This window comes from Callospermophilus lateralis, chromosome 1, assembly GCF_048772815.1.
Source record: "Callospermophilus lateralis isolate mCalLat2 chromosome 1, mCalLat2.hap1, whole genome shotgun sequence".
Lineage (NCBI taxonomy): Eukaryota > Metazoa > Chordata > Mammalia > Rodentia > Sciuridae > Callospermophilus > Callospermophilus lateralis.
The window spans coordinates 175,382,242-175,396,033 of record NC_135305.1 but is presented as its reverse complement, the minus strand read 5'-3'; the positions used below and the strand labels follow the sequence as shown (position 1 = coordinate 175,396,033).

Below are 13,792 nucleotides of genomic sequence, written 5' to 3'. Positions count from 1 at the left end.
TTTGTTGGATTGTGAGTTATTCCAGGAATCTAAGGACTTTTAAAATTTCTCTCATGACAATAGGAGCTGCTTCGAGGCCTGGGGAGGCTAGGGGTGGGACTGGTTCTAGAGGCTCTCCATGAACATGCACTGAAGGCCCTCAGAGAGGAGGAGCCTACCCCCCCTCCCCGTGTGGTGTGCTGACTTCTCAGCGCTTCTCACCTGGCGGCTGCGTGTGCCCAGGCTGCAGTGTATAACTCTGGGCAGAGGAAGTCGGCTGCCTTCTGGGCTGGGCACCGGGCCAGGACAGGCCTGGCAAGATATTCGACAGACTGAGGTAGAGGCTTCTGTGGTGCAGAGTCTGGGGACATCTTGGCTTGCAGGTAGCTCTTTACCAGAAATCTGGAGGGTGGAAGGGGGGTGGGGACAGGGGAGACAATGGGGCTCTGTGGGGCACCCGCCACCTCAGCTCCCAGAGACACACATCACACATTCTTAGCCTGGGCTCCACCCTTCCTGTGGAAGGACCTGGGCCCGACCTCCACCCAGCTGCCCTCTGAAGGGTTACTCCTCACCCCAGAGTCCTCTCCTGCCATCCTGCTGGGAGGCCCTCTGTGGGGCACACCCCAGGCTTTAACAACGAAATGGGGCTGCAGGACTGGGGCAGACCTCTTCAGGTCCAGAACATAAACTCTTCTGAGATTCTATGCAAACTGAATCTTTTTGTGGGAATCTTGTGATTTTAGGATTTGTGGTGACTTATACAGTGACTGTGGGAATTAAATTTTCTAAGTTGAAAGAAGGAGGATAGGTACTGACGTGAGTGGGAAGATTATAGGTGACTCTTAGCTGCTGCGTTCGTCAATCCAGTGGTTACAGGTTCTGGCCTCAGGCAGCCCTGGACTCTCAGCCGAGGCCTTCGTGATGCTCTAGGATTGATTCACCTCCCTAAGTTCTCCATCTCTAGATGGGGATGATCATACTCACCTGATTGGGAGCTGGTTTGTGAAACTGAAAGATAATATTTGTGAAGTGCTTGACACAGAGCTAGGCACAGAATGCCTAATGCACACTATCATGTTCCTTTCATAATTTGAAAAAGTAAACCTGCAAATGTTATGTATTAAAAGTATATCATGTCACATTTGCCAGTGAACTTCTTTCTCCACGCGTACAAAAGTATTTGCCCCCTTCAGTTATCTGAGAATAAGTGAGTGTGAGAGGCTTTGTCAGCCTCAAAGAGGGTTGAAAAGAAACCACTTGGAGCTGGGCATGGTGGTGCAGGTCTGTCATCCCAGCAGCTTTGGAGGCTGAGGCAGGAGGATCACAAGTTCAAAGCCAGCCTCAGCAAAAGCAAGGCACTAAGGAACTCAGTGAGACCCTGTCTCTAAATAAAACACAAAATAGGGCTGGGGATATGGTTCAGTAGTCAGGTATCCCTGAGTTCAATCCCTGCTACCTTCCTCCCCAAAAAAGAAACCACTTGGAGGAGGCTGACTTGGCCATTCGCTCCTGCCTCTCAAGTTGGGGTCTCCTGTGTAAGATCTTCACTAAGCCTGGGATCCTGCATTGAGCAAAGCAGATATAGTCCCTGCCCTTGAGAAACTCCCAGTTGATCTGAGGACCAGAACTAAAAAGTAAACAACACAAAAATGTAGACAATTATAGATTGTGTTCCAAAAGACAGCCGTGTGCCACTGTACCTGGCTGAGTGGACAATTTTAAGCAAGAGAAAGATATGATGTTCTGTAGGCTTTGAAAGATCCCTCTTGAATGCCTGTGGTGAAGTGGGACCTGGTGGAAGCACGGGACCCTAGGTGAGAGATGGTGGCAGCCTGGCTAGGAACAGTGGATGTGCGGACGGGTGGATTTGAGACCTGTCATGGGATTTGGACAGCCTCCAAATGGTGCTTGCCAAAGCCTGTCCCTCCCTCTGTGGGCATCAAATAGAAACCTCAACCTGAGCAGAAGCCTGGACAGGGGCCTGGGCCAGTCTGGTCCTTACCTGGCCACTTGCAGGTAGAGCACTGTATTCTCACCCTCATAGGTGCAGGAGGCTGTCACTTGGGTGACCAATGATGGCAAACCACTCAGCTTTGAGTAGCCATGTCCCCCGCAGGCCCTGCGACACAGCTCGGCCCCCTGGGTACACAATTCAGACATCATGGCCTTCATGCCTGTGCTCAGTGCGTGGAGCTATAAGAACAGGAAGAGGTGTCAGGTGGTGTAAGGGGATCCCACGCCTCCCACTTACCGAACATTTCCAGCGTGCTGAACACAACCCTCTGAGGTAAGGAGTGTTTCCTTACCTCACAGCTTTATGAATGAGAAGGCTGAGCCCCAGGCTGGTTCTCACCCTGGGTCACACAGGCACTGTAGCTATGGGGCAATCAGAACTAAAGAAAGGCTTCCCAGACAGCGTCTCCAGGATCTTTGGAGAGGGTGCTGCCTGGATTGGGCTCACCTCCCTTCAGGAGGTGTACAGTTTGGGAAACTGATCTATGAGGGTGAGTGGGGTGCAGTGGTCTGAATGTGTCTGCCCCAAATTCATATGTTGAAATCCTAACCTCCAAGGTGATGGTATTAGGAGGTGGGGCCTCTGGGCAATGATTAGGTCATGAGGGTAAAACTTTCATGAATAGGATTAATGCCTGCTGAGGTTTGCATTGCCCCTCCAAAACCCATGTCGAAATGTAGTTGTCATTTTAAAAGTATTGGAGGTGGGACCTTTAAGAAGTGATTAGGTCATGAGTGCCCCACCCTTATGAATGGATGAATGCTGTTGTCATGGGTGTGGCTTGGTTATAAAAGAGAGCTCTGCCCCCAACACTCTCACAGGATCCTCTGCCATTGGTGCCCTCTGCCGTGGCACAGCACAGTAAGAAGGCCCTCAATAGATAGATGGAGGCAACTTGGTGGAAGCTAGGAAGTCTCCAGAACTATGAGAAATAAATTTATAAGCTGCATAGTTTATGGTGTTTTGTTACAGCAGCCAAATAGCCTGAGGGGTTGCCAGACAGCAAGCCTGGTTAGAGTTTTTGATTCTTGAAAGGCCCAAGCCATCTTTCAAACATTCAAGTCCTTCGGAGGAAAGTCATGTCCTACCTTTCTTTGTGTTTCCTCATCTGTAAAATGTGGATATAAATCGTGTCTACTACACAGTTGGAAAAATTAATGAAGCAATGCTTATAGAGCACACACATGGGTAGCCTGAATCTTAAGAACATGTAAGTCCACAGTGATTTAGCTGAGACCTATGGGCCAGATGTGCTTTAGAATCAGAGTAATTTTTGGATTTTAGAAAAGCAAAGCAGGGTGTTTAAGGTAAATTACTTGTTTAAGGTGTATCCAGCCGGCTGTGGGAAAGCCTTTCATAACTGAATACATTAATATTTTTGCTTATTCATGTTCAGTAGAATAAATCGAGTCTGTTCAGGTCAAATTGTGGTATCAAATGAGTTCCAGTTTTTTGTTTTCAGAGCTTTGTGGGATTCAAAAGCTCATCAGGGATTGTGACCTGTGTTCTTTCTACTGTGTGTGAGTATTTCATTTAACATTTTTGAGCTCTCTGGGGGCCAGGTGTGGGTGGATTTATATGTCAGGGCACAGTGCACCCCAATACCCTGGGATGCTGGAAGGCTGTGGGAGTGGAGGAGGGCCTGCAGGAGCCGGGCTGAGACTGCTTCTCAGTGGGTGGGATAGCCTTTGCCACCCTCCGGCAGCCATTCCACAGCAGACAGCAGGTACCTCAGGAAGGAGGCTGAAATCTTTGCGCAGAATCTCATCGTAGGAGCGGTGGAAGAATTCCAAGAGGCTGACCGCTGTGAAGTGGAAGGCGTAACTCGTGGCCAGCTGAGGAAGGAGTTTCTGCTGCTGTGTCTGGTAGTCCAGAATTTTTGCCTCTGGGTCACTGGGGGGAAAAGAAGCCAAAGATTTGGATGATACTTACATGCCATGTCCACCTCCCTCAACACCACATCCCCAACACCATGTAAGCCTTAAAAACGGACAGTTCTTCATATTCATTGCAAAACTAACACCAGACTATCATTAATCTTCTAAGGTCTCACCTAACATGAACATTCACATATTTCCCTGTAGATATATTGACACTCTTGCTTGTAGGGTCTGCCTCTTGTGGAGTGAGGGTCACACAATTCTTGCATGCACACCGACCATCTCATCCTAAAATGTGAAAAGTTCTGAACTCTGACATATCTGATCCCAGTGGTTGGGTGAAGGATTGTGGCCCTGCACCGCTGATGATTTGAACCTGTGATCTTTCACTGCCCATGTGCACTTGCTGTGTGCTAGGAAATGTGTTAAACCTAAACAATAGCTCTTTGGATGTGAACCTGGGCCCACTGAAACCTTGGGGCTGCCTTGTCCATTGCTATGTCCTCAGTGCACAGGACACAAAGCTGAGAGAAACCTGAGGCCTCTCAGGGGAATAGCTCCTCACCCAACAAGAAGTTCTTATCATCCTTGGGACATCTCTACAACTCAGGTACATGGGCTGCAGGCAGGACAAGCAGTGTGCTGTCTTCTAGTGCAGATACCCTCAGCCTGGGATTCTGGTGCCCAGGCCACCGAGGGTGCTGTGGGTTTGCCAGAAGACCCTGGGTCAAGGCCCACCATGCTTTCCTGCATGTTACCCACAACACCATGCCAAAACATGACTCCTGTCCACCTGGCATACAATCCTCAGTCCGTTTTGAGTCAGACTATCATGGAGCCCATAGCATAAAAAAACACCAGCCCCAAAGGCTGAGAGTCCTCAAATTCCAGTCCTGGAGATTTCACTCTTTTTATGCTTTTTTTTTTTTTTTTTTTTGAGATGAGGTCTCTCAAGTAACCCTCTAGGCACCCACCAATATGCCTGGCTAGTGATCTGACTCTTTTTTTTTTTTTTGAGGGGGAGGACTAAAAATTGAACCAAGCAGTGCTTAACCACTGCACCACATCCCCAGCCATTTTTATATTTTATTTAGAGACAGGATCTCACTAAGGCTGGCTTTGAACTTGTAATCCTCCTGCCTCAGCCTCCTGAGCTGCTGGGATTACAGGCAAGCACCACTGTGCCTAGCTGTGATCTTATTCTTGATAGGTAGAAAAGAGACCTAGAGAGGTTCAAGGATTTGCCCAGGGTCAGTCAGCAGAGCTGGGAGGAACATTGTTTCTTGAGTACCATGGATTTGGTTTTGCTGTAACCAACTCTACTCCGTATTCCTCTTCTCACTCAATTTTGCCACATCCTGGGCATGTGTGCCTCCATTTGGGACAAATTTATCTTAAAAAAAAATCATTTGCTGTTTACCTAAAATTCAAATGTGTGTCCTGTATCTCAAGACAGAGTGTGTGTCTGGGTGCACGCATGTATGTACGAGCAGATGCATATGTACCTGCACACAGGTTAAAGCAGTATGGAGTAGACTTTGGCATTCTGTGCCACAGAGTATTGGGAATAGTAGCCAGACACAACCAGGCATAATGAAAGGTATTCAGACCTAGACATACCACAGTCAGATGCTGACAGTCACAGCCAGACAGAACACGTTCATCCACACAGTCTGAAAAGACAGCTGGGCTTTGCTAGAGAGAACAGCCAGCCACGGTGAGATGCAACCTGATAACTGGCCAACCCAGACTCACTAACCAGTCACAGGTGTATAGGACACAATGGGATCTGGACAGACACAGACTGACATCAGATGCTGATAGATAGAAACTGGGCCAGAGAGACCCCGTCAACATGGCCAGACTTGTATGTGTGTATGGGGGGGGGGGGAGAGAGAGAGAGAGAGAGAGACGGAGGGGGGGGGGGGAGGTCTGCTCCAGCACCCCAGCTCTGGCAGAGAGATACTGCCCAGGAGCAGGCACTGTGGGACTGAATGTCAGCCCTGTCTACCGCAGTCGGTCTCCGGGCTCCCTCCCCTTGCCTGGGCCGGAGCCGGGATTGGCGGCGGACGACTGAGTAGCGCACAGCGATGACACAAGCCTTCTGCAGTAAGGGTAGGATGGAAGTCAACAGCAAGCGCACTCGCGTCACCACCATGCCAAGATAGTTGCTCTGTGCCGTCCCAAACTTGACGTAGGTGCCATCTGGCAAGACCTGCGTGAAACAAGGATAGACATTGGGCCATAATGAAGGCACTCCAGCCAGCTGACTCCCACAATCATGGGCCTCCACCCCGCTTGGGTACCATGGCGCTCTTGCCCATCTGGAGACGACCGCTGGTGTGGCCACAACAATCAGTAAGATACACAAATGGGGGCAGGAGTTGTGGCTCAGGTATTGTGCTCACCTTGCGTGTGCAAGGCCCTGGGTTCGATCCTCAGCACGACATAAAAATAAAAAAATAAAACAAAGGCATCGTGTCCAACTACAACTAAAAAATAAATATTAAAAAAAAAAAAGATGCAGAAATGTAGCGGGGCACAGTGATGCACACATGTAATCTCACCAGCCTGGGAGGCTGAGGCAGGAGGATTGCAAGTTCAAAGCCAGCCTCAGCAAAAGCAAGGTGCTAAACAATTCAGAGAGATTCTGTCTCCAAGTAAAATACAAAAAAGGGCTGGGGATGAGGCTCAGTGGTCGAGTGCCCCTGAGTTCAATCCCTGGCAGCCCTTCCCCCCCAACAAAAAATACAGAATGTTTCCCTGCTTGTTGCTAACTAGCCACCTCCCCAGGTGCCCTGTTTACATTCCCTCTGTGGGAACACCCCAGGCTTTCCTTTGATCCACAACTAACAGGGCACAGCCTGGTGCAAAATGAGAACCTCCAGGTCTCTGCCAGCACTCGGGTTAGCGTCTGTTCAGTGGCTGCTTGTGTCCAGGCCTCACTGTGGGAAAATGTTAGTACATGACTCTCAGCCCCCTTTCTTCTTTCCCTGGGGTTGCTTGGCCTTCCAAGGTGGACAGTCATGAGAAGTCTGAGGCTCATTGAGGCAAAGCAACTTGCCAAGATCACACTGTCTCTAAGCTGGGGCTTTCCTCCAGTTGGTGGGACCGAGTCCTTCTCCCTAAAACTGCTCAGCGCAGAGTCTCTCTGGGGAATTGTGGCCTAAGCGGTTTTAGGGAGAAGGACCCAGACCCAGTGTCAGCCTGTGCAAGATGCAGGTCCCCTGCCCAGGCAGTAATAGCTTCCCTGGCCTCCAACCTGTGCAAAGCGACTCAGCATGTTCTCCCTGGGGACCCGCACGTGGTCTAGAAGCAGGAAGCCATTGTCTACATTTTCCAAGTCCATCTTGGGCCCAATATCCCCAACAGTGATTCCTAGAGGGGGATGGAGAGGAGAAGGACTGTCATTTGAATGACATATTTGCTGTGCCAGTTACCACATACCCATTCCAGCTCCCAGCAGCCTGTGACACTGGGGTTATTGCTGAGGTCAGACAGATGCTGACTCTTGCTCAGGGTTACCCAGTCAGTCAATTCCAGGACATTCAACAGAACCCCTCCTGGACCTGGGACAGCAGTCCCAACTTCTCCCATAGATTCCTTGGGCCCTGAGGACAAGGGAAGCTTGGTGGGACCTTCTCCTGGAAGGGGTCCCTGAGGGAACAGCATGGGCTTACCTGGCAGTGGGGTGTGGTCCTGGAGGCTCCGGATGGGCACGATAAAAGCATGCATTCCCTGCCTGGCTCCCGAACAGATCAGCTGGGCCAAGACCAGGGCATGGGTGGCCGACCGGCCCACTGAGGGCAGAAAGATAAGAGGCACATCGTGGGGAGACCTGTGTATTGCTGTTCCCCAGCTTAGGCTCCTGGGGTTGGGGTTGCTCAAGGACATCTCTGAGGCCTCCAAAAGTTATTGATGATAGAGGAGATTTGTCCGCAGAGAGCCAAACAAAACTAGCAGTGACTTGACCAAGGAACTGAAAAGAGTGAGCTCTTGAAAGTTCTGCTGTCCCCCCAAAACAAAAGCAAAAGCAAAAAACTATTAATGGATCACTCTGTCATCAACCTCATAATAATGAATACAGATATTTATCAAAATCCAGTTGTCATCTGACCCTATACTGACGTTTTCTAGTTCTTACAGGGCAGGTATCATGAGTCTCATTTTCCAAGATAAGGAAAAGGAGACTCGGAGAGCAGAGTGACATGCCGGAGGTCACTGGCCTGGTGGGGGGCAGAGCTGGGATTGGAACCCTGGTCTGCTTGATTTTTTTTTTTAAAGGATAAAGGACGGAGTTCCTTTTCTTAAAAAAAAAAAAATTTAATTGTATCTTTGTTTTTAATTTATTAATTAATTTATTTATTTTTATTTTATTATTTTTATGTGGTGCTGAGGATTGAACCCAGTGCCTCACAAGTACTCAACCACTGAGCTACAACCCTAGCCCCTCTTTTTTTTTTTTTTTTTTTTTTTAGTACCGGGGATTGAACTCAGAGGCACTTAACCCCTGAGCCACATTGCCAGCTTCATTTTGTATTTTATTTAGAGACAGGGTCTCACTGAGTTGTTTAATGCCTCACTTTTGCTGAGGCTGGCTTTGAACTCATGATCCTCCTGCCTCAGCCTCCGGAGCCACTGGGATTACAGGTGGGCACCACCACGCCCAGCGGTCTGCCTAATTTCAAAGGCATTTTTCTCTCTGTGGTTTTGGTCTTGTTCATTCTCTGTCTCCCTTCTTCTGATTTTCTCTCTCACCTCTACTTTTCTGCTTTAGTTGAACTCCAGGCATTTGTTTTATTTATTTTCCACACGAGGCCTGGGTCCCCAAATGCTGCAGATCCATCCGCAGAGCTGAATTCTCAAACCCAAGGGAGGAGGCCTTGGTGGGTATGGCACCCACCTGGTGGCCATCTGATTAGAGCTGATGGTGGTACGGGATTTTCTGGGTATCTGGGGCAGGGGCAGGGAGTTGTTTTTCTACTCACTGTCGTCACAGGGCCTCTGCCCTGGCTGGGGACAAGCTTAATCATCGACTCAGGACAACTGGGACTAGGCCAAGTGTGCACATGTGTCATGTGCATGCACACACACAGGGGTTGGGAGGCAGTGTGTGCGTGTGTGGCCTTGTCTCTTATCCTTGTCAAAGCCCCCATCCCAGGAACCTGCCAGCTGTTCATTAATGAAAGTCTTAGTAGCCCCACTATTTCCAGATGACCAGCCTAGGAGAGGAAATTAGCCCGCAGCCTCTTGGACAACAAATCCAGTGCTGCTCTGCCCTCTGATGTTGTCATCCTTGGGCAGGGACAGGGCAAGGGAGGACGGATACTCACTGTCCCCAGGCCACCACTTGGCGGAGGTCATGGTGGGGCTGTGTATCACAAACTCCTGGGTGGCTGCGTCATAGATGGCTTCAGTCTCCAGGCCTTGAAGATATGACCCTGGCAACCAAGGAGGGGAGTGAGACATTCAGCCAAGGCGGGGTTCGGAGCAGCTTCCGGGTGGGTCTGGACTGTGAGCTACCAGCCAGTAAGGAGTAGGGCCAGCTCCCCTCTGTACTTGGCAGGTATTTCTCCCCTTTGATCTCTGGTTTTGTGGGGATGTACAGAGTGGGGTGCTGATGCTTCTAGAAGGAATGAGTTATCCGGCTGGTAGTTCATATAGTACAGTTGTGAAAATTAGAAAAAGCCACCCCTTCCTCAAGACCCTTGACTGCCATCTGCTGGAGAGTTTTCAAATCAGATATGCAATCTATGAGACGCAATGGGCCCTCTGGGGTTGTACAGTGCTCAACCCCAACACTGTATGCAGCAGCCCTGGCTCACCGTGTCCCAGCTCTGTCTGGGCATACGTTGTGATGATCTGGAAGTTTTCACAGAGTGGTATCCATTTAGCAATCTGTTCCTCTGAGCCAAGGCTCCTGAGTGCATTCATGAAGACACCATTTAAAGTTAAGGCCACGTCTCCAGAAAGGGCCCTATCGAGGAGAGATGCCATGATTCAGTAGCCTATTAAGACAGGGGTCGTACCCTCAGCTAGGGTGCAAGAGGGAAGGGACACCTGGAATCCTGGTTTCCCAGTAAGTAATGGTTTTGTTGGAGAAATGGCTCATGGGACTGGGAGGTTTATAAGTGATCCCAGGTAGATCCCTCTCTGGCAGGGCCGCACCAGGAGTAAGTACCTGAAAGCATAGGCCAATTCGCAACCATCTGCCAGCCAGCCCAGGCGCTGTGCTATCATCTGTATGTGGTATCTCTTCTGCAGGGCAGTCTCATAATGCTCATTCTGGGTCATGAAATGATTGTTCTTAAGGCTAAACACTGGGTCATTGTGGATGATGCTTTCTGCAAGGGGTGGAGAAAAGAGGGCATAGGCACTTGGTTTGAGGTTTCTGGCATCAGATCTTCCCACACACTTGCCTCATGAATCTGCAAAGGAAGTCACTCATTATTTTACAGATGAGAAAACAGAGGCCCAGAGGTGAGAAATGTGATCTGTCCAAGGTTACAAAAGCAAGGCAGTGGCAGAATTAGGACCAGCATTCAGGTGTCCTACTGCCTGGGACCCTTCTGTCACTCAGATGGGCTCGGGGAATACTGGCATGTTAGTAGTGCCTTCATAGTCCAAAGGAATGACTCTGACAATGGTGTTTCAAGGGCAAATTTGACCTTTTTTGGGGGGCGGTGGGTACAGGGGATTGAATCCAGGTGCACATCCCCAGCCCTTTTTGTATTTTATTTTGAGTCAGGGCCTCGCAGAGTTGTTTAGGGCCTTGATAAATTGCTAAGATGGCTTTGAACTTACGATCCTCCTGCCTCAGCCCCTGAGCTGCTGGGATTACAGTTGTGCACCACCAGACCCAGCTGCAAATGTGCTATTTGAAGATGGGACTGTGACTACTCTCCCATCATCTAAGGAAAGCACATAGCCATAAATATAATGCATTAATTTAAAAAAAAAGAGAGAAATTCTGATATATCAGAAAGAAAGAAAGAGAGAGAGAGAAAAAAGAAAAGCAGGGTACTCTGTGTCTCAGCCTCCTCTTACCGACTTTCCTCCGGATTGCAGTGTTCTGGGCACCTCTGTCAAGGATGTTGGTGAGTCGTTCCACGTTGAAGGACGGCACACGCCTCTCACTTTTTATGTCAGGGTGCTCTTGCCTGCTCCACTTGTCTCCCAAGGACACGCGGTGCACTGGGCTACCCATCCTACTCTGCTGTTCAAGGAGAGACACTTCCAGCCCAGCTGCTCTGAAGACCTCTTTAGGGCACGGGGGAGGGGGGTGGTGTCCAGGAACCTGTGTGCACAAGGAATTACCTGAGGCTGTGTCAGCAGGCCCCAGGCCCCACTTCCCTCTGAGCTTTGGACAGGATTGCACTACAAAGCTCATGCTCCAGCCTCTGTGGCTTGGGTAATGAGCAACATCCTCATAAAGAGCCAGAGACAGTCACTCAAACAAAATGATCTTAGGGTAGGTGAATGACCCTAGTGACACTGCTGGAGGTGGCCAGGACTGGAGGGGATCTGACCACAAAGCACATGCATTGTCCATACGGTGCCCCACCCTAGGGACTCATGTGGCACTCAACCCCATTTCTTGAGCTCTGAAGGATACTGTGATGCTGAGGGGAGGAACCTTGCCCACCGCCTGGGAAGTGGCCCCCTGGGACCCCAGCATGTCTCCCATACCCAGGGTGGGCCCTGCCTCCTCCATGCCAAACCCTTGGGCTCTTAGAAACTCTCATTCCTCTACAGTGAGGCAACCACCAGGTACAATCCATCCTACTTCTCAAGTCACTTGAATCTAACTGCTCCTTGCCATCTTCTTGGCTACCACCTAGCCACCATCACTTCTTACCTGGCTTTTGTGTCTCTTTTGTCTGTTTTCATTTTTTGGTAGCTGAGACTAAACCTAGGGACGCTTAAACACTGAGCCACATCCCCAGCCCATTTTAATATTTTATTTAGAGACAGGATCTCAGTGAGTTGCTTAGGGCCTTGCCTAGTTGCTGAGGCTGGTTTTGAACTTGCCATCCTCCCACCTCGGCCTCCCAAGTCCCTGGGATCACCTGCGTGCGCCACCACACCTGGCCCAGGTAAGCTCTTAAGTGAAAGTCACCTTGTGTTTCTCCCTGCTTGGAATTGGCTCCTCAGTGTCCACCACTTTGGGAATGGAGTAACTGCCATGTCCCTCTCCTGCATTAAGCTTCTTCCCCATCCTGGGCCTCCTCTCACTTCCTCCTGCCCTTTGCCCCTGTTGGCCCAAGGCTTAGCTCCCTGGTGTTCCTGGTGAGTCCCAGCTTTCAGGAACCCAGCTCTAGGAAGCCCTCCTGCAGGCAGCACCCCTGGGAGAACTGGATCCCCACTAGCAGTTATTGGTACTGGGGACAAGTTCCCGTTTACTCACATATCCCGTCCCCAAGGCAGGGAGAGGTGTGTTGGGTCCCCAGAGCCTGGCTCACAGGAGGCAGGCTGTAAGCCTTTCACTCAGATGACCACACCTTTGGATTCCTTTATCCTTCACCTCAAACCTGGAATGTGCTGCAGTTATTACCATTTTGTAGAGAAGGCAGGGGCTTGGAAAGAAGCCACTTGGTCAGCTCACAGCCACAGGTAGCAAGTGGGATTCTTTTTTTTTTTTTTTTTTAATTTAAGTTTTTTGGTACTGGAGATTGAACCCAGGGGCACTTTACCACTGAGCTACATCTGCAGTCCTATCTATCTATCTATCTATTTATTTATTTTGAGACAGGATCTCACTGAGACTGACTTTGAACTTGTGATCCTCCTGCCTCAGCCTTCCAAGTTGCTGGTATTACAGGTGTGCGTTTCTACACCTGGCAAAATGCACTATTATTATTTAGCAAGGCTGGGAATGGAACGCAGGGCTTGGCGCACATTCTACCGCTGAGTTACATCCCCAGCCCAGCAAGTGGGATTCTTATGCGAGGCCCCTGGAGCAGGGCTGTGGGTGCTGAGAAGAAGCCGAGCTTCTCTATCAGCTGCCTCTGGGATTCCTGGGAAGCCACTTAGCCCAACTCCTCTTTTTGTCCCCTGCTCCCTCATTCCAAATTCCCCTGCCTCCTGGCTGTCCCCAACCTCCCAAGAGTCTCCCTCCCACAGCCTTTGCCAGGGCTATGCCTGTGGCCAGAACACCCTGTCCTCATATATCACCATAGCTCCCTCCATCTCATCTTAATGTCATCTCTCAGGGAGACCCGCCTGACTACTTTAACATCCCAAGTCCCCTGGCATGTGATCCTGTCCCCGCTCTGCTTTGTGTATTTTCTGTTTACATACACGCAAGGTCATTAAACTGCTCTGTTCCTGGTTGTTTTCGTTTATTGCTGACTGTGGCTGCCCTACCCCCACTAAAATGCCAACTGCAAGTGGGCAGGGACCTTTGCCAAGCGCCTGCTCTAACAGGGCAGAGCCTGCAGGCAAGAGTGCCTGCTGAATAGTTGTGAAAGAAAGAAGGCACTGCGCACTGCCACTGGGAGCTGCCCAGGCTCAGCCCTGGGGTGTCATGTCCTCAGGGTCTCCCAGTTCTTCCCTGCCCTGCCCTGGCTCCCTGACTCACCTCTGTCCTGTGCCCACACTTTAGGTCTGGGCTGGCCTCTTCCTGGTGCAGATCTGAGCCTTCCAAAGATAAAGGTGAGTGGCTAAGCCCTTTTCTCCTCCCCCTGAGGGGTTGGGTGCCTAAAGGGTTCTCCGCGTGATCTCATACTTCTGAGTCCCCGCCCCCAAGCCACTGAGTGGGTGTGACATGCATATAAGCTGGGTGCCAGGCACTGGGGCTGCCTGGGTGCTTGTAGCTCCCACACATATCACACATACATGGTGTAACTTCCCATTCTTGTGGTTGTACCTGAGGTGGAGTTTCACTGATTCTGTGTTCATATATGAACATAGGAAA

At 50.1% G+C, this 13,792-nt stretch overlaps 1 protein-coding gene across 1 annotated transcript in view; it reads right to left on the bottom strand.

The window, feature by feature from the left end:
• Positions 1-13,568, bottom strand: part of Acox2 (acyl-CoA oxidase 2) — a 30,451-nt gene extending 16,883 nt beyond the window's left edge. The window contains exons 1-11 of the mRNA XM_076870919.1: positions 13,457-13,568; positions 10,924-11,173; positions 10,058-10,220; positions 9,702-9,853; positions 9,210-9,317; positions 7,557-7,676; positions 7,139-7,254; positions 5,919-6,091; positions 3,727-3,889; positions 1,985-2,175; positions 202-381 (exon numbers count right to left, since the gene is read on the bottom strand). Coding sequence (XP_076727034.1) covers positions 202-381; positions 1,985-2,175; positions 3,727-3,889; positions 5,919-6,091; positions 7,139-7,254; positions 7,557-7,676; positions 9,210-9,317; positions 9,702-9,853; positions 10,058-10,220; positions 10,924-11,083 — 1,526 coding nt within the window. The 5' untranslated portion in view covers positions 11,084-11,173; positions 13,457-13,568. The remainder of the gene's footprint in view (positions 1-201; positions 382-1,984; positions 2,176-3,726; positions 3,890-5,918; positions 6,092-7,138; positions 7,255-7,556; positions 7,677-9,209; positions 9,318-9,701; positions 9,854-10,057; positions 10,221-10,923; positions 11,174-13,456) is intronic.
• Positions 13,569-13,792: the final 224 nt, after the last annotated feature.